This window comes from Sparus aurata, chromosome 6 (genome assembly GCF_900880675.1).
Source record: "Sparus aurata chromosome 6, fSpaAur1.1, whole genome shotgun sequence".
Taxonomy (NCBI): Eukaryota; Metazoa; Chordata; class Actinopteri; order Spariformes; family Sparidae; genus Sparus; species Sparus aurata.
The window spans coordinates 19572971-19596643 of record NC_044192.1 but is presented as its reverse complement, the minus strand read 5'-3'; the positions used below and the strand labels follow the sequence as shown (position 1 = coordinate 19596643).

Genomic DNA, 23673 nt, shown 5'->3' with positions numbered 1-23673 from the left:
TGTCAACTTTTAATACTCTAAATATACTACAAATAAATTATGCATTAATTAATGCTCCAACAAAAAACATATAGCATACTATCCAATGCAAATAAATATGTATGGCAAACTTGATATGAGTATATATTGTATATCAGCAGCAAAAACACACTGCATGTTGTATTTGGTAAAAAAGACTCACATCTCTGTGGGGGACCTAAGGCATTATACTGATTTATGCACTGTAGCTGTCTTTGAAGAAACTGCTCCAGATTTTGCAGGGATCTTGCATTTCTGAAAATAGATACTTCTTCTGAATACTTCCCCTAAAATATATTTTTTTAATATTCTACTTATTCATATTTTTGGTAAGTCTTCATGAAATTCAATAACTGATAAGTTTAGTTGAAAGAAAAAGCAATGGTTTCATACCTGACTGTTGGACAAGGCTTGCTGATGATATGGGGAGAACCTGTTCTTGCCAGGGTCCTCTGATGTGGGGCTGAGAGGCTTAGGATCTGACATGGAGCGCTGCACACTTTTTATTGGTCTTGGTAGGGTCTGGTGGCGTTGGGGTGATTCAGCAGTAAAGGCCTTCTGCTGTGGTGTAACATGGGCCTTGTTGAGTTTCTCCTGGGAGGCAAATGTTGTCTCCAGCATGCGATGAGGAGACAATGGAGAGACAGGGGAGTATAACACCTGGGGAGATTTGGGGGGGTGGCGGGATGGAGACTCATTATGTTGCTGGTAGCCAATTTCCAGCGGATCTGGTTTCCTCCTCTCAAACTTAGCAACTCCTTGGAGTCTAGGAGAGGTTGGGTCAGATGTGTTCGCACCTACTATATGAAGACTTGTGGAGTACGGACTGATCGTTGTAGGGACACTAAGCTGAGGGGCGACCACCCCCTGTGACTGAGACTCTGGTTCTGTCTGGCAGGCCAGACTCTCTCCTTTGTGGGTCCTTTCAGGGGCTGCTATGTAATGTAACAGGTCAACCTTTGAGGTCTCCGCCATGGTAATGTGGATTGCAGGAGAAATCCTGCCTAGTTGGTCGGGCTCTGTTTGGCATGACGAATCATTTGTGGTCTGAATAGCTATACTTGAGGAAGCCACTTTAGATGATCCATCTGATTTAGCTTCACCACTGGATTCAGAGTGCTTGGATGCACGTGATCGCCTGCGCCTTACTGGCTGCTGGTCCCATTCTCCCTGGTCCTCTTCATCAGTCTGCACACTGCAGTCTGCAATACGTCTTGTTCTCCTACGCCTGTTCATGAATCTGTCCTCTCCATCTTCATCGTCTGTTTGCACACAGCTGTCTGTAATCCTTTTCACGGAGTCCTCTTCTGAGCCATCCCTCAACCGAGGCATGGAATTCTGCTTTTTCATAGTCTTGGATTCTTTGTCACTGCTTCTCAAAGACATTTCAGAGGCAGAACTATGAATAGGCCGAGCGGACACAACAGCTTGGACCACTTGCCCATCCTGCCAAAATTGAACACTCTGTCCATCTTGTTGAATAACTCTACCACTTTGGTCACAAATAATGAAACCTTGATTAGAACCTCCTCCAACAACTACTCCTTGTAAAGTACCCTGGGCAGATGTTGCTGCTGCTGCAGCTGCTGATGCAGCAGCTGCCTCTGCTGCTGCAGCTGCTGCTGCTGCTTCCACTGCTGCTGTCTTTTGTCTTTTCTGCTCCTCCAATTGTTGCTGGAGCTGATGCTGCAGAGTCTGAATTTGTTCAAGCTGCATTCTCTGCTGGGCCAGTTGTTCTCTTTGCATTATGAGCTGTGTCTCCCTCTCTGCTTGCTGTTGTTGTAGGACTTGCTGTTTGATTGTGTGCAGTTCTTGAATCTCACGCTGAACAAGTAGTTGCTCTTTTTCTCTGTGTCGTTGCAGCTCCATACGATCTCTCTCAAGCTCCTCATGTAAACGCAGCTGCCGTAATTTCTCTAGTTCAACACGCTCTCGTTCTAGCTGCAGCACATGCTCTTGTTGCTGACTCAGTCTCTCATCATCCGTACCTTTCTGGGCATCTGGAGGAGGAGAAAGATTGGAAGTCGGTGCTAGGGCAGTACCTTGGGGTGTCGCTTGTGGCTGGACCTGTGGCGGCGCTAATGGTTGAGGTTGACTAATGGGTTGCACTTGAGGTTGGGTTTGAGTCAAAGATAAAGGTTCAGTCTGAGCAGGTAACTGCTGTGGCTGTATTGGAGCCTGAACTTGCTGGACAGTTGGAGGTTGGCCTTGAATTTGAGAGAGGGATGTACCAATCTGTGAGGGCAGTTGAGTGTGGCCTGTCTGTTGATCTGCTGTGGTTTGCATTCCAGTTGCTGGTACATTTTGGGCTCCTAAGTGTGTTACAGGTTGGTTTGGTGAAATGGTTGCAGCTGATTGTGCAGCAATTGTCGTTAAAGGCTTTCCAAGGTACATGGGAGTTTCCTGGTGTAAGCTGCTTACATCAGGAACACTTCCTGATAGGGTGGCTGATGTAGGGTACTGGTTTGGAGCAGGGTAGGAATATGGTCCCTGTGTAGACAGAGGCATTCTGGGAGTCATTTGAGGCAACCTAGTAAGGCTTGCCAATGGTACAGCAGTTACACCTGTTGGGTATGGTCTGTAAATTCCTCTAGGCATGGGACGCAGGACAGAGGCAGGCTGGGTGGTAATTGGCAAGGTAGAAGCTATTGGAGTGTTTATGGTGGAATATATCATGCCATCACCTCCTCTCATAGCAGCAGGGTACAAGGCGCGTAAACTTGCTTGTCTAGCATTTATTAGGTTCGTTAGGGTTTGACCATTTGCTGTTGGTCTGCCATCGGGGCCATATAGCAGGTTAGCTCTAATTGATGCTAAACTTTGCTGGAGATTTAGCCGAGCTAAAGGTCCACCTCTTCCAGCCCCATATGGCCCGAGTTCGGGGTTATTTCCATACCGGCTCCCAAACTGTTCCGCTGAGTTGAGAGCTGCACACATGCGACTGATCTCCCTGGCAGTGGTTGCACTGTACTGAGCGAGATTGGAGTCCTGTGATGCTGCTAGGTCACGTGAACCGTAGGCATATTCTGAATTGATATTTGACATGGAGCCATATCGGCGAAGGGGTAATGAAGGGGCTGCAAAATCTCCTTGTTGACGCAAGTCTGTGTAAGATCCGTATTGTGCTCCCATGCCAAGGTATCCACCATCATAAGCTTGACTCATGCTACTAAGATCTACTGCCAGACCCCCCTGGACATTACTCTGAAAGTGACCAGCATCAGTCGCAGATGGCAGATTAGTATCAGACATGGAGGGCTGTATTCTTCCTAAGGGGACTGTGGGTGGTTGATATGGTTTATGTTCCTCTGTCCCTCCTTGTGAGGCTTGAGGCTGTTGTTGTTGTTGTTGTTGTTGTTGTTGACTGACATTGTAGTGTGGTGGATGGGGAGGATGGGCTGCTTGAGAGGTTTCAGTGGTGGGATTATTATCTGAGGATACAGTTGGAGGCTTTTGAGTGAATGACCCTGAACAGGAACCAGCAAAGGGCAATTTGTAAACAACATCACAACAAGCCACCTGATTTTCCGGTTTGATCTGTCCAGTAAGATCCAAGACCTGAGGAGGTGGGGGAGGTTCCTCTCGCTTTACCAATTGGGTCACTGTGGTGCCCTGTGATGTGTTGCTCTCATCAAGTTGTACCATCATAACATGGGGCTTACCCGTGGATAAATTCATTACTGTTGGCTTGTTTTTTAGCTCTAAGGCAACTCCACCATAGATTTCATGGGATGCATTAGAAGCAGAAGCCCCAGACACCGATGGTGGAGCCAGAGGGGACACTTTAGGAATGGCACTAGCAGTTACTACAGCCTGGGCACTGGTTGTCTGGCTGACTACGAGGTCTTTTTTCATCAGTAGAGGCTGGACCTGATTAGCTAAATTGTAACGAGCAAAAGAGGATTGCTGTTGATGCTGTTGGAGTTGCTGCTCAAGAAGCTGTTGCTGGTGGAGGAGCTTCTGCTGCTGTAACTGCAGTTGTTGCTGTTGTAAACCCAGGTTCTCCAGACAGGCATCAATTTTGGGAATAGATGGGTCAGTAACTATCGGCTTATTCTGGGTTAAACACACAGCTGATCCAACACCCTGCCCCAAATCCACACGGTTTTGCAAAGGATCTCCATACACCACTGGTGTCTTGGGTTGGGACATGAACATTGTACCTGCAACTGTGATGCTAACCGTGGTTGGTGTTGATAAAGATACATGTGGTTGCTCTTGTGCGTTCAGGTTCATAATAAGGGGTTGTACTGCTGTGTGTCTACCAGATGACTGCTCGGCTCCTAAAGAGTATCTTCTCGTATCAGAGGCAAGGGATGTCAGGTCCATCCCCTGGTCTGTTATTATAATTGGAGCTGGCCTCGCTGGGGCTCTCAGATCCACCACACTGGTGCTTGGAATATTTGAGATTTTACAGAGAGATATATTTTCCATAGATCCACGACTATATGCCGCTGTGGTTACGGTGCTAATACCAACATTAACTTTTTCAACATTTTGAGCCATTTGTGGAGAATGTTTGGGAGACTGTGATGGATGCATTTGTGGTGATGTTGGGGAACTTGTGGAATGGGGCTGGGAGCCATACAAGGTTTTACAAGTGACCTGTGTTGGTGATGACAAAGGGGAAGTGGAAGAGTTTACAGTAAGTGGCTTGGCAGGACTTGTTGTATCAGAGCCTAATGTTATCACCATCACTGGTGAATCTTGAGAGGACTGCTGTCGTGCAAGACGTGGTGAAACTGCCCTTTGAGGTGTCTGAGCTCCATGGGACGCTGCAGCTGATGTAGGGCCACCAGGCAAAGATGGCAGCTGCCTGCCACTACCACCAGTTGGTCTTACAGATGGCGCATGAGTTGGGCTTTGTGATGGAGAAGTTGTTGGGGAGACTTGGGGGCTTGGACCTTTGAAAAGGGAAAAGACTTTGGAGCTAAGGGAGGATGCTCCAGAGTCAGGTGATGCCTGTGTCGGCCTCTGGGAGCCTGGTCTGCTGCCAGCAGGCACTGTGCTACCTGCTTGTCGAGGTGTGGCAGTTTGACTGACTTGGGCTTTGGTTGTGGCAACTCCAACAACACCTTCAATTTTGGCACTCTGTGTCATCATCCTATTTTGTGTTTCTTTTGATAGATGCTGTGCTGCATGAATTCCTGGAATTCTTGGATCACTCCCTGTTGTGGAGAAGGACATAGGTGCAGTAACCTGTGTTGGGCTTGAGCCAGGGGTCAGGGAAGTCCCTGCTTCAAGATGATGTTTACTGTCAGGCTGACCTTTCTGCTGTCCTTGCCTTTGCATGAGCTGTGCTTTCTTCATCATCTCCTCATAGACCTCTTCTGCACTTTTGAGTGTTTTATCAGATGGTGACATTGCTGATGTCTTTTCTGTGGGGGAGTAGAGTGATGTGAAGGTTGGAAGGTTATATTCATTTCCTGATTTGTAAAGCTTCCCACCAATCATCTCAAAGCCTTCTGCCTCCGAGTCCATCGATGGTGAGTATTCAGAGCATGATGATCTGTGAAGCTCCTCCATCTCAGCAGCTTGTCTCAGCTCTTCTGTTGGTGATGCATCCTCAATAGGAGAGAGATTACTGGGGGGAGTTTTGGATCTTTCCCTGCGTCTCTGTGCCCGTAGCTCCTCTTTATCTCTCTTTGTTTTTCGAGCAGTACTTCGGATCCTCTGTTGCTCAAGATCTCTCATCTGCTCCTGTTCTCTAAGTAGTTCTTCCTCTTCTCTGAGCTCATCCTCTTCAGATGAATCCTCAATGGTTGGCAGCAGAGGCCCATGGGATCGATGTCGAGCTTTCCTCTGCTGCTTTGCCTCCTCTAGTCTTGCTCTACGACTAGGGCTGCTGTCACTGTCATCCTCCATGGATGACACAGATGTGGGGGATGTTCCAGAAGTGTAGCTCGGCGTGGTGGCAGGGAGGGTTGATGAATACTCTCCCTTGGAACGTTCCTCGGGGGATCCAGTCAGACTCTCCATCTCTAGCTCAGGCTCTCGTAGGTCATGCTCAGTACTGAGCTCCATGTCGCGGTTGTAGCTGTTGGTGTTATTCAGCTCAATAGTTTTAAAACGCCGAAGGCCTCCAGCCATTACAAGATCTTCCTCTTCATTTGCCTTATCTGATGCTTTGGTGTCATCCTCAAAACTATTTGAATGCTGAGAGAGTCGCCGTCTCTCTTTGCTCAAATCCCCACTGGTTTTATGTCCCTTTTTGGTCTTCTGGGTTCCCTGTTCTTCTAACTCCTCTTCATCAGCACTCATCTCCATAATTTGCCTTCTCATAAATTCCTCATCTGTTAATTCTTTATGTGACTTTTTCTGTCTTACTGGCAATGGCGAGAGACCACTTTCACTGCTGTCTTCCACATAATCATGGCGAAGCTTACAACTGAGTTCATCCTCTGATTCTTCCCGTGCTGCATCATCCTCAGGACTGTAGTCCCTGTCCTGTCCTACAGACAGTGAATGTGGCCTGTGCTTCCCATCTGCAGCAGTCTTTGACTCTAGCAGAGGCTTCATAGAACTCTCTAGCTTGGTGATTTCCGAGGGGATGGAAGCACCTCTTTCACTGAGCTTGATTCCTTCTTCACGGATCTGGCCTGTAATCTCCCCATGAGAGCTGGAGATCCCATCTGAAGAGTATCCAGTGTCACTTAAACTCTGTGTACTTGATTTGTTGTAATCCTGAAAAAACAGAGAAAGATAAAGAGAGAGGTCAGAATAAAATAATGGCAAATTTTTTTCCCCTAAATGAAGTTCTATTACAAGCCTCAGTGCACACCTTGTACCCCATTATTTCATCGAACTCATCAGCAGTGACATGTTCATGAGCATTTTTCTCGATAATAGTGAGTAAAATTAATGCACTGGATCTAATGCAGTTGAAACAGTCTCATACAAAGAAACAAGAGAATAATTACATTGGATCAAACAAACCCTTTATCAAACAACCAGATACAGTAACACTTGAGGCTAAAATCAACCCAAATATTTACTGTCCATTACATTTTGGTGTTTTGGTGTTTGGTGTTTGGTGACTTTGCATACAGTTATTACCGGTTACACACCTATTACCCTGAAAAAAACAAACACTAATTTAATCTCAAAATATTTCATTCTTTAAATATATTAAAAGTACAACAGTGTAACCTGTCTGAATTTTGATCAGAGGTTTCATTTTGATTTGTTTGTTACTACAATTTTATTTGGTATGTTATCCAAACTATCAATCATATTTTATTGATTTGGGTTGAGTTTGCCTGTCAAGGTTTTGTACACACAGATGGATAAATACACTGACACAAAGAGTGAATGTAACGGACAATTAAACATACAAACATCTACAGACAAATGTCATTTGGTTACATGCTTGATTGTCATCTTTGACGCATTCTCCATTGCATTCTTCGAACCGTTGAAGAATAACGAAACATGCTCAGAATGCTTAGAATTTTATCACGTGGTGTTACATTAAACAAAAAGCTTGCATTTGATATAAATAAAAATAAAAGATACAAAAACAGGTGTAGAAATGGGCAAACAGGCTGAAAATGAGTAATGGCGAATGAGACCATGAAAATGAGGACATGGATGTTATGGATGATGATGGTGATGATGATGATGAAGATAGCGTTGATGAGGAAATTATATATGAAATATTATGAACTATTTTTTAGCTATAAAAAAAATTATAATTACGAGAGGAAGATTTAAAAAAACAAGACAGAGATAATGATATAATGATGATGATGAAAAAAGGTATGTGAAATGAATGATGAAAAATGATGATGGTGATGATGATGATGATAAAAAATGGTTACAATTAAAAAATAAAAATCATAATAGTGAATCAAGAGAAACAGGTGAAGGCGAAGAAGTTGCAGGTAGCTCACTTCATGGTGTCTTGACTTCTTTGCATCTTCAGTTATCTTCGTGTCTTTTGGTGAAGTGATAGTCTCTGACAAAGCCTTCTTTGGTGAGGCCTTGACGTCTTCTTTTAGAGATTTAGACATGACTTTAGTCTTCTCCTGGCTCTGCGGCTGTTTGCGGGCCTGGTTGTTACCTGTGGGTTTAGACTGAGTGGGTGCTGTTTTCGTTTGGTTGGGAGAGGCCTTGGCATGTGTGGATGCGGCTTTACCAGGGGTAGATGACGCTTTGGCACCAGAAGGAGCCTTAGTCTGCGCAGAGGGCTGAGCAGATCCCTTTGTCTGAGTCGGCCCTTTGGCCTGGCCAGGGCCCTTTGTTTGGTTAGAAGACTGAGCAGGGCCCTTACTTGGAGCTTGTGATTGATTTGGACCTTTAATTTGAGGTCCCTTACTCTGAGCTGAGGGTTGTGTTAGACCTTTTGATTGAGAATGTGGCTGAGTTGAACCCTTAGGTTGGGCAGAGCCCTTAGTTTGAGGGGAAACTTGGCTGGGACCCTTGGCCTGAGGGGCAGGCCCAGCCTGTTTCACAGGAGAAACAGGGCCACTTACTTGGGGACCCGTTGGTTTCTGTTGTTGTTGGGGACCAGTGGGCCTAGGCCCTGAGAGTTGATTGGGCCCTTTCTGCTGAGGTGGCTGTTGATTGGCTGTAGCAGGTGGCCGGGGGGATCCCACTGGCTGTGGACCAGGAGCTGGAATATCTCCCAAGCTTCCTGACAGAGCCCTCTGTGTCTGGCAGTTCAAGCAGAGCCATTCTTTCTTCTGGAAAACAAGCACAAAGAGAACATGTAATCAGACAAAAGCACATGGTTTCTTGTAACACTGTTAGTCATTTACATTATTCAACAATGCAAAGTAGCGTAACTCAGTTATCTGGATGCCAACTGGTGCCCACATTACTAAACATAAAGCCAAATAGTTTAAATGGGCAGCAATCTGACTAAATACACATAAATGCTCAACATTGGTGTTACCTTTGATATTGACAGTGTCAACACATTATTTGATTACTATTTGTGATGACTGATGGGTTCAGAAGTATGAATGTTTAGTTAAATAAATCAACTCAGAAAGTTGTTGCTCTGTAAACGGTCATGGAGTGCCAAGGACTCAGTTTAGCAAGTCTGAACAAGTGAATATTTGAAAGCCTGTCCAAACAGGGCCTTTCATCTCTTCCTGAAGACTTAATCATTTGACAACATTAAGCACTCTCAAACAGGATGCACAGAAGAAGAGTGCTATGTGAATACAAATGAACACATCTGTTAATAGATTGGAGGAGTGTAACTGTCATTAGACTTTTTATGGAGCCCACAGCAAATCTTCTTTCTGCAAGAGGCGGATTTGTCCTTCACAGTCATCCTCATTGAACCTTGTATTAAGAGGTACTTATAGAGTCTGACACTGCTAAAAATCTTGAACAAAACCCATCAGAGACAGGATATTAACATAAACAGATTCAATTTCAGGTCAATATAGCAGATCGATGGAACTGCTCAATGGAGAGAAATGGTTATATTACAGGTTATGAAAGCTGAAAAGGGAGTTGGGGGCACCATGCCTGTAACACAGCCCTCCATTTCTATGATAATCATCTGTGTTTGAAGCCCGAAGAAGGAGTGTTCCTGTGTCGCAGTCTCGTACAACAAAACAAATAACCTCATAAACATCTTCATTGCCGATTACCATCTGCCCAATAAATCATTTATTTTATTGGTATCACACTTAAATAGCATAAAGACAGACGACGGACTTCAACAACATGCCCAAAAACAGTTAATAAATAAAAACAATGCAGGTGTTGAATGACTGTATCAAACATCTTTACTGTGGTCCAGACGATCATGATGACAGAGAGGGTTGCAGTCTCTATACTGTGTTGCTGGACTTCCACTGAGGTTAGCATGCAAGCCAGCTATCCCCAGCTGTGCTGTGCTAGCAGTGTAAACACTAACACTGGTCCCCTCGCTGCCGAGTCCTGTCAGGACTGCTAGCTACATGGCTGACTAGGCTAACTAGATAAAAGGCACAGTAAGCAGCAGAAAGCGTTACTCTGTTCATAAGCTACCCCCTATTGTTTTGAGTATGAATTAAACAGTGGCCAGTTCTGCCTCAATGCACCTTTAAGGGGAGACCCTAGAGGTAAAAACATCCATGACACACAATAAGGTTAATGATTGTTTTCTTGGAAAGGTAAGCCTGAAATCTCTCTTACGTAAACAAAAACGTCCAGTTGTTCTCCTATCTACATTCTGAAGGTTTTTTTTTACAGAGGGGCTTGTTCATATATCACTCATAACCTGATTTATATACACTTCATGTTTTGAAAACATGGTGAACATTGATTTTTTCTTTTCACAAGGTTTTCTGATTTATGGAGTGATAAAAAGAGATATCCAAAATTCCCTCTGACCCAGAGCATACTTAACTAGCTAATGCCTAATTTGCATATTAAAACAAAACATTTCAGACAATTTGTAATACAAAAAATAATTGTCTCTGTGTAAGTAATCAACTGCAAAAGTATTGTAGTTAAATTTATTAGTTACATTTTTTACCCCATTCACCTGCAGTGTCTTCCCCTGGATCTTAATCTAGAGAGCAGCATTTGTCTCCAGTGATAAGGTATGGGCGAAGGACAATGTTTTCTTTTTCACCTCATACTAAACCCAAATGGAGAAATTGATCAGACTCTGTGTGAGTGAGAGACTGATTAATTCTTCTCCTCCTTTTATGTGCTCTGGATTCCTCTCATTGCAACAGTGACAGGGGGATACAGACCATCACAGGTGACTTCTACTGTTTGTCCAGTAAAACAGATTTCTACAAACAATGCTTAAGCGCTTGCTGATGTGGGTGGTTGGAGAAAAAGCTACAGCCAAAATTTAACAGAAAAGCATGAAAAAGGAGGAGGAGATCGGAAAAACAGAGAGAAGGAAGAGGTGGTGGAATAACCATATGGATAGTAGCAAATAGAGAGAAGATGGGGATGAATTAACAGCCACAAAAGATATCATATTTACTATATGTGATGATGTTACGGTATATTGATTCCAATCAATCTGTCATGGGAAAATCACAAGAGGCAATTTCCCTGATAATTTTGTCAATTAATCATCAATTGTTTAGTCCATAAATGTCCAAGGTGACATCTTTAAATGTCTTGTTTTGTGTGATGAACAGTTCAAAACCCGAAGATATTCAGTTTGGCAGAATAAAAGAGAAAAGAACAAGAAATAGCCCTCGATATTTTAATTTTTTCAATAGCTGTCTGAGTCTGCTGCTGAGAATGATGTCTAGTTTATAAACACACAAATCTAAGAACATGAGGATTATTCTCATTTGAAGAGTTTAAACCTGAGATTATTTTCCCATTTTTGCCTAAAAAATGTAAACAATGAATCGATCGTTGATGGCTATAATTACACCAATACCAAAACATAGCAGGCAATGCATTTCCCGCTACCAACATAATTACCAATCAAATATTTATAATGCTTCTCTAACAAATCATTAAATCAAGTAATTGTTGCAAGTCTAATTTAAAGCTACATTCATCAGTTATCAAAAAAAAGCAGAGGAGACATGCAGCCCTAATTGATATATCACTTGTTATATAGGTCTTCGTGGCAGCGAACAATTGCCAAACTTCACTTTTAGTTGACACAGAGCGTCAGAGACTAAGTCACTTATAGCACTGGTTTGGCCCCTAGCAGCATATGAGTGAAATATTTGGGCCACAACTATTAATCAGACATTTGCTTAATCAATTGATTATCGTTTAGTTTATGTAAGATCAGAGAGGAGTCCAGGGTGTCTAATGCATACTCAGTTAATCACAATGAAAGACAAATGAAAAAAATTAATTGAAAATCATAAAGCTAATGAATGTAGTGCTGCTGGTCTTGGGTCTTTAGTCGGCATACAGCTGCCTTATGTGAGGAGAGTGCTGAGACTAAACCTCTCAGATATGAACATTTTGATTAATTCAGTTTTGGTAACTGTACACCTCAACGGTTCCTCTGTTAACAACTCAATTAGAGCCCTTATGCAACATGAGTGTTAAATTATGCAACTCCCTCGTTTAGAAGCGGTAATGTTTGAATCATGACTACTGTGAAAATATGCAGTTCATGCTGGAATAGTGTGGGCAGCTACAACGTTTTTCAGCACAAAATAAGAGTGTGATAACACTTGGCTAGTTGAAAAACCTTTCAAGGACAGTCAAACCACAGTGTCTAGAAGAACTGTTGGCAACTGCGTCTAACTTACTCCCACATACAATAAATGTAAATGCAATATAACATAAACAGATACTGTGGCGACATCTGAAATCTATGTTTAACAAGCTATTTTTAATAGCGCTATTTTTCCATTGAGATGTAACCTTTCTTATCGTGCCCAAATCCTGCAGGAATCTGTTGTCTCAACTGAGACCACGGAGCGTGGATGGAGCTATTGGCATGCCAAACAGACAGACTTGCTTTGTTTTCATCTCTCTCAAGTGCTCTACTGAGAAGCTATATATAAACAGGTGCAGCACTCTCAGAACTAGCCATCTGTGCCGGCTCTTGCTCATGTAAAAAAAATAATAAATGTTTTTGTGCTACTGAAGCTATGCTAAAGTATAGACAGTGAAGACTGTTGTGTGTTGACTGTATGCACACATATATGCATCTGATCCCACCCGATCCCCTGACATCTCTCCTCAATTCCAACTTCCACAAACTATATCAAAGATGCTTTTTGAGGTATGTTCATAACAGTAGAATTTAAAAAGATACCTAAATAGACACTAATAAACATTTGTCTTCCGTGAAGGAGCTTTCTTCCTGCCATTTTGGCACTGCCAAACCTCTCCTCTTTGCTCCTGAATCAGCATAACATCGCTGCGTGGGTGAAATGGAGAGAGGAGCAAGGCCAAACTGGAGCTGGGAGTAGCAAATTATTCATGTAGAGTGCTTTAGCTTGTATAGCAGTGAGCGATGTGGGCTGTGCTTCCCACCTCTCCCCACTGTGTGGAGAAAATCAGGTCCATATAAAAAGACTGAGCCTCTGTGCTTCTGAGACAGGCCTTTAATGCACCCTGAAAACAGAGCAGCCAATTCACTGTGGCCAATCCCCTTCCACTTCTTAACTGCCTGCTGAGAAACAGCACTTCAACAGCTCAATACACAGAAATTACACTCCGGCTCAAACCACAAAAGACACAGATAATGAAATGCTTTCTTCAAGCACAAAATAATTTTTTTTTTTTAAATTATTGTTAGCACCTAAGAAATTGACTTAGCTCGACAGTTCACTTTTTGTGTTTCGGGGGGGATTCTTCTTGAGTGTGTGTGTGTGTGTGTATGTGTGTGTGTGTGTGTGTGTGTGTGGCGCAGTTGTGTGGCTCAGTTTGTTTGTGAGATCATCTTGTTAGTAAACAACTAACCTCATTAAATGGCAGGAGGTTAACTTGTCTGCTCAGTAGAGAGTGTGCTTATCCTTGGCTCTGAACTGTTACTTGGCTGACAAGACGGCACACTGACTGTAATCTATCAATTACATTTGAAGCTATTGGTGTCTGCTCTTATCTTCTTGACATGCAGTAAGTCAACAACAGAGCTGTGAGAGGAAACTTGATTTTTTAACACTTGGAGTCTCTACAGTCTCTACCGTCACCAGTGGAGCTTTAGCACCATTGTGTTTATTGCATCTTGAATGAAAATCTCAATATGTCATATTTAACATTTCAAATTTGACTCGAACCTTTTAGTGAGTGTTACACAAGGCAGTCACAATGAGAACTTGGTGGTAAGAAGACAAGCTAAACCAATTTCTACAATAAGGCCAGAGTTGCAGTCCTGTCTAATGTTATGTCCTTATTTCAAGTTATAGCTAATGTTTCATGGGTAAGTTTACCCGAAAATGAAAATTAAGTTATTAACTGCTCTAAATTATGCTCATGGAAAGTTGGCTGAAGGTTTCTCAGTCCACAAAACATTTCTGGAGCTTCACAGCAAATGACACAGTGTTGCAGCATTCTCCTAAACTACTGAAGTAGATGGAGACTTGCTTTAAATATAAGAAAAAATAAATTAATGGCTCCATTCAGCTTGTCCAGCATACTCCAGATCTCCAGAAGCCCTGACATCCCACACTGAGTTGAAAAGACATTATTTACACAATTTTTTAAGCAGAAAGCTAAGCTAAAAGCGTTAGCAAGCACCTCGTTCATAGTGGGTGCATGAGCTGGACCACGCATTGAGGGGATAAAAAACATCTTTTCAAATCAATTTTGGAACTCTTGGCTTCTAGAGACTCAGATTATTCTGGGCAAGCTGTATATAACAATTTCATGGTTTATTTTCATAAAATAAGAAAATGTTCATGACTTTCCATCAGCATGAGGGTGAGCACGATGACTGAATTTTCATTTTCAGGTCAACTGTTCCTTTAAATACTGTACGTCTATGAAAATGAAAAGGAATGATTTCTGCAATGTCCCTGAGAGCTCAGTGCATTGCAGCTTGACAGATGTGGCATGACAAAACTGCTAGAACGCTTTCCGTTTTCCTCACAGTAACAACAACACGGGGAAAAAATTATGTTTTTACATCTAGTCTATAATGGGGTCGTGAATACAAATTGTCCCGGGAGATTATTTGCCCAGTGGAAGACAAAATTGCATCGTGAAAGTGATGTTTATGGGACCAGTCTAAACACTGATGGTGTCATTATTCTACAGCCATTATACTGTGCGATCAGCATTGACCTCACAATGGTACATTGGAGCAAAAAACACATTTAATGCCAGTTTAAACATTCTGACTGTATGATTGAGATATTATGGCAGTAGCTGTGTGACCGGGCGTGTTCATCCTATGTTAGTGTGTCCTAGAAACATAGTTTTGTTTCTGTAGTTAATGTTTTTCTCCTTTTGCTGTATATGTTTTCTGTATATCTGTACTGTGTTTGCAGCTTGTTTCGATTTTTCTTTGTGTTCCACATTTGTTATGTTGCATATTTGTTGTAAAATCAGTGAAGATATTAATTAATTCAACAGAAGTCTATAACGTATTTATCTTCATCTTAAGAGGTGGTGGGTGCACTTTGAAGCTCTTCCAGCAACAGTTTTTTTTCACTGTTGAACGTCTCTGTAGTAAATATTACAACACATACCAAGAAGATGATCTTATGCATGTGGTCTTTGATTCATAACGTAGTGCACCTGTAGTAAACAGTAAGTGTTTATTGTGTTTGACACAATAGCAAGTGGGAATTCTGTTTTGGAGGTTTTCTCCGTTCAGTTGGCAAAGTACCAAGAGTGAAGCTGAGGGAGCAGTTAGTGCGTGAACCTGAATCTGCAGTGAGAGACAAGGGTGGATAGTGTGAACACAGACAGTACAGTGATGCTCCATCCAGTCAGCTGAGAGCCGGAAAAGCTGCCCTTTCACTGTCAAAATAATGAGAGATTGAACACTGCAGGTTACCACAAGGAAAAGGTCAGAGAGATTGATCCCATTCTTATAGATTGATCCCACTCTCAGAGGGGCTCGCTGAGACATTACAGCCCTGATCACTCACACAATTTGTATGTGTGTGTGTGTGTGTATGTGTGCATGTGTGCATGTGTGTGTATATGTGTGTATGCAATCTGCATGCGTACATGCAAGTTTGCGCCTGACTGATTCTGGTCTGTCCATGTCTATGCAAGTGTGGTCATGTATAAATCATCAAATTATGTAATGTAGAAAGTAAAGCATCCTAATTATCCACGCTGTGAACACTTCATGTAGATTGCGACCAAAAGAAGGTATGTGAAAGACACATTAACGCTTTTTTACCATTTCAACTTGTAACGATCCAATAAAGGCAGAAATAATGAACTCCAGGCTATAAAAGGTTTTCTTCAGGTTGTAAAAAACGTTAACAGAGTAAAAGTAAATAAATTGCAAACCCGTGCACAGCGGTCTGCCACAGTGTGGCTCAATTATTTTATTTTCTGCAGATTTCATGCCAACCAATAAATTACACACTTCCACAAGTAAAAGACTATAAAATCATATGCACGCCCCTGGAAACCCACACAATTCCTTAAAAAGCAACCATTGAGTTAAAATGAGGACAGATTCAACAACAGCCTGGCTTGTTTCTAGCCACAACAGGTTTTCTGAAACACATTTTGGTGAACTATTTTCATGATATAAGAGAGAGTTTCAAAATGAGCCGCCATGTTGGTCCGGATACAAATTTTCAGTTAAGCATTCACTGCTCCTGAAACTCCTTGTCAGAAGGCCCACCTTTCATTCTGTGAATTTGTGACATCACACAACATCACCATATAACACATTTGTACAATTTATGCCTAGTGGCTAGTTTGGCATGTTAGAACTGATTTAGCAAGGCTGCTCTGTTGCTGTTAGTGGTGCTGGCTCAGGTGTCTGTGAGCTGACCAATCAGAGCAGACTGGGTATTCGGGAGGGATAGTTATATATTTGTTCACCTTAGGACTTTACAATAACTATCACAAATGTATAGTTAATTGAGAGTTAATTATACATTAGTTAATAGTTATTTCACTGTTAACAAACAACCTTAAAGGCTTTATAAACCATTTATTTTATACTAATTATAATAAAGTTGCAACTGATCTTTTAAACCTTTACAATTGCTTAATAAATTATCTATAAGTACTTCATTGTTTCATAAAAGAGAAATAACTATTAACTTAAATTTAATTAACTATAAACTTACCATTTATTAATGATGGTTCTTATAAAGTGTTACTGTTTCTTCTTGTGCACCTCATTTGTCTTAATTTCTTTCTTTTAAATAACACTAAAGTGATTCTTATTTATGGGTCAGTGACCGCAGCTTCCAGCTGAACTGTAACTACTCAGTCTCTCTTCATGAGTAGAGGTGAAACATTTTCTTCAGGGAGAGATCACTACCATGTGGGTATGTGATCTGCCTCGAAAAACTCTGCTGCACATCACATCTTCTTCTCTACAGGGCTTAAATAAAAGGTCACATTGCTCAACAGCTCAACACAGAATCTAAGTCACACACATCACCGACTTCATTTTTGCAACCAGCTACAATCACAAATCAAGACCAAAATGCACAAAAGTAATGGTTGCAAGAAATGTACACAGCCATACAGAGACAAACTGCTCGTTAGGTAAGGATATCAAAGAACGCTTTAACACTACCTACCCATGGAGGGAGCCAGAGAGTTCACAATTTCATAGAGTGAGATGGAGCCCCGTGGGAGCACACACACCCACACAACAACACGAACACACAGAGCAGAAACACAAACACTCAGAGTCAGATTCAAGCATCCTGCTAAATATTGCACTTGGAGTAGGCTGCACATTCAGCACCAACCATTTTCATATCTGAGCTCTTACTCTCTGCACAGTTGGTGGTTTCGGTCACACCCATCTGTCCCTTTTTATTTCTGATGCACAAACACACAAGATATAATTTAATGTGCTGATCAGAATCTATACGAGCACACGTGCGAGCTGACATACTGTGGGTAACCTACACAACCTCAGAATTGTCCTCCCACTGTCAGTCAACTCACAGCAAGTGCCCGTCCCCCGCACTGTTTCTCTGCCAGGAACCAGACCACAAGCTGCGAGCGGGAAATGTCAGCTGTCATTAAATGCTGTCACAAACCTCACCGAGATATGATATTTTAGGTGTTTGTTAACAGGAAGGAAAGGAGGATCACTCCCCCCTAAGTGGCTGTTTTCATGAGTGTAAAGGAAATCACAAATGTAAAAGAAAGCTGAGGAAATGTTGGAAAGACAGCTACAAAGAAAAGCAAGCAATTGGAAAACGTGACAGCAGTGCATAGCGACATTAAACACTGTCACGCATCATGTGTAATCCTCTCCCACAAAGTTTTACTACTGAATGTCAAACTTTGTCCACCCTCCTTCTTACATGAATTCTCCCAAAAATAATTCAACAATAGCTTTCCCATTTCTCCCATCAACAGTCTTGGTCATTATTTCTGACAATGCCCAACAAAAGCGGCGACCACGTCAACCCTCAAAGTGAGAACAAAGAGCTGAAATAAAGAGGAGAACCACGCAACAACAAAGACAGAAATCATCATAACAATCCTTCATGTTCTGCGTCTCACAGAGATTAATGAGCCATACAACAGAGGAGGTCATAATTAATTTGTAACGACTGAAGGTCAGGGGAGCAGAGGGTCATTGTGAATTATTAACTACAGTGTTCACAGGGGCACGCTGCCAAGCAGGTGTGAAACGGGGTGAATTTAAGGTGAGTGTGGAAATATGTCATACACAGTTTGGTGCCAACACAGCTGACACACAGACACATTAAATACCAGTTAATGAGTTAGAGAAACTATGTGGAAGCTTCAACCGCCACAAACACCTGAACACATAGCATGTGAAGTGCTGACTCAAACAAATGTAAACAAAAGTGTAACAGCCGCAGCAGCAGTCAAAAGTCGCGAGACAGTTCTCTACAAATACTGGTACTCACTGTATTCAGTCCTGTCTCAATGCAGAATTATTCACAATAGGAAGCAAAGATCAGCAGAGCAGGTTACTCAAAATTATTATGCATAGTCTGAATGAACAGTGCTTAAAGACTACCAAGTGCACAGCATGAAGTGTAAGCGAGCACATGCCGCGGCAGTGTGCCAGGCTGTGCCACGCCACGCCGCGGCTGTGACAGGTCAGTAAGAGTCAGCAGGTATATAGGTCAATCCCCTGGGACTCCTTCAATGGGGACACGTGGTCAGGCCTGTGGATTAGAGAGGAAATGAAGGATCATCCACTGAGCAAGCAGGACTCAACTACAGTCACAGTGGAGTTCCATACAGGGCATTCAATATCAATAGACAAAATATAGAAGATGATCACAATGAGGTTTTTGTTTGTTTTAAATAAATATTACTTCTTCTTCTAATTCAGGCTTGCACAACCCGGGCACATTCAATGGGCCACCCTGCAGGCAGACAATCAAATCTTTTCAGGAATCACTGAGCCTATTCTTACTACAGTAATGTCAAATCAGTCTGAACAGGGTTACATTTTAAGAATGAGAGGAATCTTATTCAGATGAAAAGCTACTCAGATTTGAAAATAATAAATAAAATAAATAAAAAACTACAGTAGTCTCTTAAGTGGAAAACAAGAAAGTAACATTGATATCATTGTTGGAGGCTTTGCAAGATCCTCCCCAACAGATGCTATATGTGGAATATAACCTATCTGTTAAATATAACCTGAACATACTGAAAAACAAAATATGCTTCATGTACACACTTTTGAACAGAACTCAGCAGACAAGGCTCTGCACCACTGTCTCTGTCTGTGTCTAGCTCTGATCTACACAATGCACATTTTACATAACAAACAAATGTGAAGAAGATAAAATTCTCCCTTGCACACTCAAATAACATTCAAACACGGCTAAGTAGCTATATGTTTTCATCAAGACTAAGAGTTTACAGCTACGCTAGTAATTATGTAACACTATACTTTGGTAACGTGGTGCTTCGAGCTGAATGCTAAGGTCAGCATCAAGTGGCAATCCCCAGGGGCTGACAAATTAAACCAACGTGAAAATACCCAAACTGCTGTTCCCTCGAATGGCCACCTAAGTTGGCTCCAAAAGTGAGTCAAGACCAAATGTTAAAATAATTTTACAGCCGGAATAACTGTGTTTATAGCCTGGCACAAATCATGATTTTGATCTCTATAGCAATTTTCCTCACTCATTACAACTATACAGGTAGTGAATTCTTATATGACTGTCTCTTTAAAATAGTACAAACACTTTTTACACATTTATCACATCAACAATAAGAATGCTAACATGCTCACTTTTGGTAAACATAATGTTTAGCATTTTCACTATCTTCATTTAGCATACGTAGACACGCAGGCACATTTAAACTGATCCACATTCTCATCCATAGACAGATGGTGCTAGCATGGCTAAAAGGGAGAAATGGATATTTAATGTAGGAACATGACTTTTTAGGGGTTTTTGAACAGAAACATTACAGTATAAACAGACACTGAAAGTTGGCCCTATCCTACACTCAATTATTACATAACTAATGAACAAAAACAAGCACATCACCAAAGTGTTAACAGTACAAGAATATTATTTTTCCACGGTCTACATGTGAACAACTTTTTCTCCAGCAGAGTGTGTTGCTGCAGGACAACAGTGTGACATCTGCCATTAAGTGTGTGTGGCTCTGATGTCTCTCCAGGGGCTGGACAGAACAGGGTCAGGTCATGTTTCTGCTCTTTATTTACTTACACTGTCTGTTTCTATTTGTTTCAGCGGGGGCAACAGGTGCTTCCTTTTTGGCCCAGCAGTTCACATTGGCAGGACTGTCCTGCCTCAGTTTAGGGGCCCTTGATACATAAATTAGAGTGAGAAGCACCAATACATCCAAGTGATCCCGCAAGATCATTTTCTCTGGCAGGTTGTTATGTAACCACACATCTTCTTTTTGAAGTGAGTCTGGGAATTTCAGCTGCAGGTTTGCATTTAGAGGAAGTCATAAGAGTTTTCAGTATGCAGGAAAGATTAAAAAGTAGAATTTCAGAAGTACCACCATCTATCTATCTATCCATCTATCTATCTATCTATCTATCTATCTATCTATCTATCTATCTATCTATCTATCTATCTATCTATCTATCTATCTATCTATCTATCAAAAAACAAAAAACAAGACACAAAAATCTAAACTAAATATAAATGCAAAATAAATCTATATTTTGACAATTACCAACGCATATAGTAAGCCTAATCCATCGCCTCCACCATGTCCAAATATAACTGAATCTTTGAGGGAGATTCTGTGGATCCACCTCCTCCATCCCTCAATTTCTTTTTTCAGTTTGTCCTGGAGGACAAGAACAACCCAATATCCCTTCTTTACACACTTCAGGACTTGTAGGACAGCATTTAGAAGACAACTGAAGCTCTTCTAAAGGCAAAGGGTGCCATTCAATTCTTTCCTAAATTGTTCTTTTTTTGGTTGATAAGTCTTTTAGCCCTTTTAGCTCTGCTAATTTGCCCTGAGAATATTCCAAATGAATTGCTGTAAAAATTGCCCAGAGTGGCAGCTCGCAGCTCAGCTCAGTTTAGTGAATGCACCGCTCACTGTGGTCAAACTGTCTAATGCAGTCAGTATAATAAGGCATCTTGGATGTGTCTTATTTTCACTTCCTACACTACCTCCCTCCTTGATTGTGCAGTCATATTTCCTGACTCATTCGCTGTTCTCCACCTTTTCGGGCTTTAATCAGCACACAGGCTTAATGTCAGCGAGATAATAAGACACACAGCCCCAGCGTGGTGGACTGAGATTAAGTCCGATGCATGCACTCGTCAACAACTGTATAGTTTCTCTGCAGCATCATGCAGAGGATGGGTGATGCCATGGGTAATTTGCTCACTCCCATTAACTCACAGGAAGATTAAACAGTCCAATGTGCAAAAGTCCTCAGAGGCAAGCACAGAATAAAAGCAGTGGCAGAAACAAAAGTCAAACCTCTGAACATACATCTGTTTTCCGAAACATTCATCAAGCTGCAGCCAAACAAACCTATTTTACACTGTGGTTGGCAGCCGAGCCAAAACAAGTCATGTGTCCCGTCGCATATGTCTGTCCCCGGGACAAGTTAATCAGGCTGTCTCCTCAGCCCTGTTTCATTTTAGATGAGATTCTAATACTGCTGCCAGGCGATTCAACAACTATCAGCCAAGCAAATGCAATTCATGTATCTCACATTTATCTTTGAGACAAGTTATTAAATCTGTAACCTATCAGCAGTGTCTACTCAGATGACTTCTTTACTGAAACATGTTCAGCAAAACTTGATGTCCTCTGATGTTACGCCAGTCTTCAGACACATTGTTCACTGCAGACAAACATACATCCTTTCAGTGAATGTTGGTCTTGTACAGAGATGGACAGAGTACTCGACCCCAGTACTTGAGTAAGAGTACAAATACTACTGGTCAAAATTTACTCTGTTACAAGTAAAAGTAGCTCAGTCGACATGATACTCGAGTAAGAGTAAAAAAGTACTTGCTTTTAAAAGTACTTAAGTATCCAAAAGTACATGCTTTTAATTTACTTTAAGTAAGAGTAAGAATAAGAGTACATTTCTTATTTTTCACATCAATTAATTACTATAATTTTTTCTAAATGAATTTAAGGACCTTTTAACTCTTGTTTCTGAGAATTAATTCTTTGAAACCACCTGCACTGATGTGCTTGCTTTTAGAACCACAATGTTATATAAAGCCTGCAGAAACACCTATAAAATCAAATCAAATGAATGGGATCACAGGAGGACAGCAGATGTTGCAGACGCAGATGTTTATTAACAATCATTAAAACTGTAACCAAATGAACCTGCACCGTCCAACTAACTCTCTATCATTTAGGTAATATTGGGAACTGGAACCCCCTCAAAGACCAATGTTGTCCCCAGACCACTGGTTGAGAATCACCGCTTTACAAAAAACTACATCTGATGCAGCCATTGTCGCGGTTTTGTGTTGACAAACGCAGTCGAGAGCGCGGCTACTTTGGTGGTATCCTTATGGGGAGGGATGATGTATTTCTGCTTTTACGTAGATCCCAGTGGAGAGCGTGCACTGTGATAGGTTTCCTTCTTTGACAAACACAGCTTGTGTCCAATAGTATTTTAGAAAAAAAAAAAAAAAAAAAAAAGAGCAGACCTGAAAGTAATGAGTACTTTTCATCCTTCCTAGAAATTAACTCGAGTAAAAGTAAAAATATTTGTCTTGGAAATGTATTCAAGTAAGAGTAATAAGTACCAAATAAATCTAATACTTAAGTAAAGTACAAATCCTCTGGATATGTACTTAAGTACAGTACTCAAGTAAATTTACTCCGTTACTGTCCACCACTGGTCTTGTACATACATTATGAGAGAGGTATAAAGAGGTACAAATTCCCCTCGCATGCTGCGTCACCTTTTCCATCTAAGCCCACATTTATTGAGCTGGATTTTACACTTCTGTACTTGCTCTTGGTGTTAAGCCATGTTTTTATGTGTGTTAGTGGAGTCAGTGTAAAGTAAATTTTACTTCACAATTGTTTACAATTATTTATGTGTTCTTAATTCCAAAGCAGAATCAAAAGTAGTGGCAGCTTCTTCTGAAATGTATTGTGTTTAACTGGGATATAATATGGTCTCCTATCGATCACAAACCCCTGAATTAAATAAAATCAAAATAGTGTCATGGCAGATTTTGTGAAAGTTGGCAAAGAATCGATATTTGATTATTTACACCCCTTTACTTCAGGCTGGTATCATAGTTTGTCTAAAAATCATTTGTTGATGCTGCTTCACTTGTTTATGAAATAAAAAATGGTGGAAGTACTTCTGATATCACCACAATACATCACCATATACGCTGTAGAGAGTTTCCTTTAGATTTACAATGAGTTACTGGCAGCACAGTTGTCACGGTAGTAGCAGCTGTATTTTCACTGTAGCACTATATGTGTGCATACTACAAAACAGTATTTCATTTCATTTCTTGCTGCATTTTGTGATTTTGTTTATTTATGTTGACTATTTAACAAATTTAAGAAGCTTACATATTCGTAAGAAATATGTTTAATTTCACTTTGTCATATTGTTATCATTAAAGTTGTTAATGGAAAGATGTTAAAGTAAGAAGA

At 41.3% G+C, this 23673-nt stretch overlaps 1 protein-coding gene across 4 annotated transcripts in view; it reads right to left on the bottom strand.

Annotated features, from left to right (window-relative positions):
* The window catches only part of bsnb (bassoon (presynaptic cytomatrix protein) b), a 77127-nt gene that overhangs the window by 13009 nt on the left and 40445 nt on the right, over positions 1 to 23673 (bottom strand). For 3 of the 4 annotated variants that reach the window (XR_003984219.1, XR_003984220.1, XM_030418818.1), the window contains exons 4-5: positions 7911 to 8702; positions 412 to 6702 (exon numbers count right to left, since the gene is read on the bottom strand). Coding sequence is in view for 1 of the 4 variants with exons in the window: in XM_030418818.1 (XP_030274678.1) it covers positions 412 to 6702; positions 7911 to 8702 (7083 nt within the window). In the remaining 3 variants the exon portion in view is untranslated. The remainder of the gene's footprint in view (positions 1 to 411; positions 6703 to 7910; positions 8703 to 23673) is intronic. The other variant, XR_003984221.1, reaches the window with a different exon arrangement.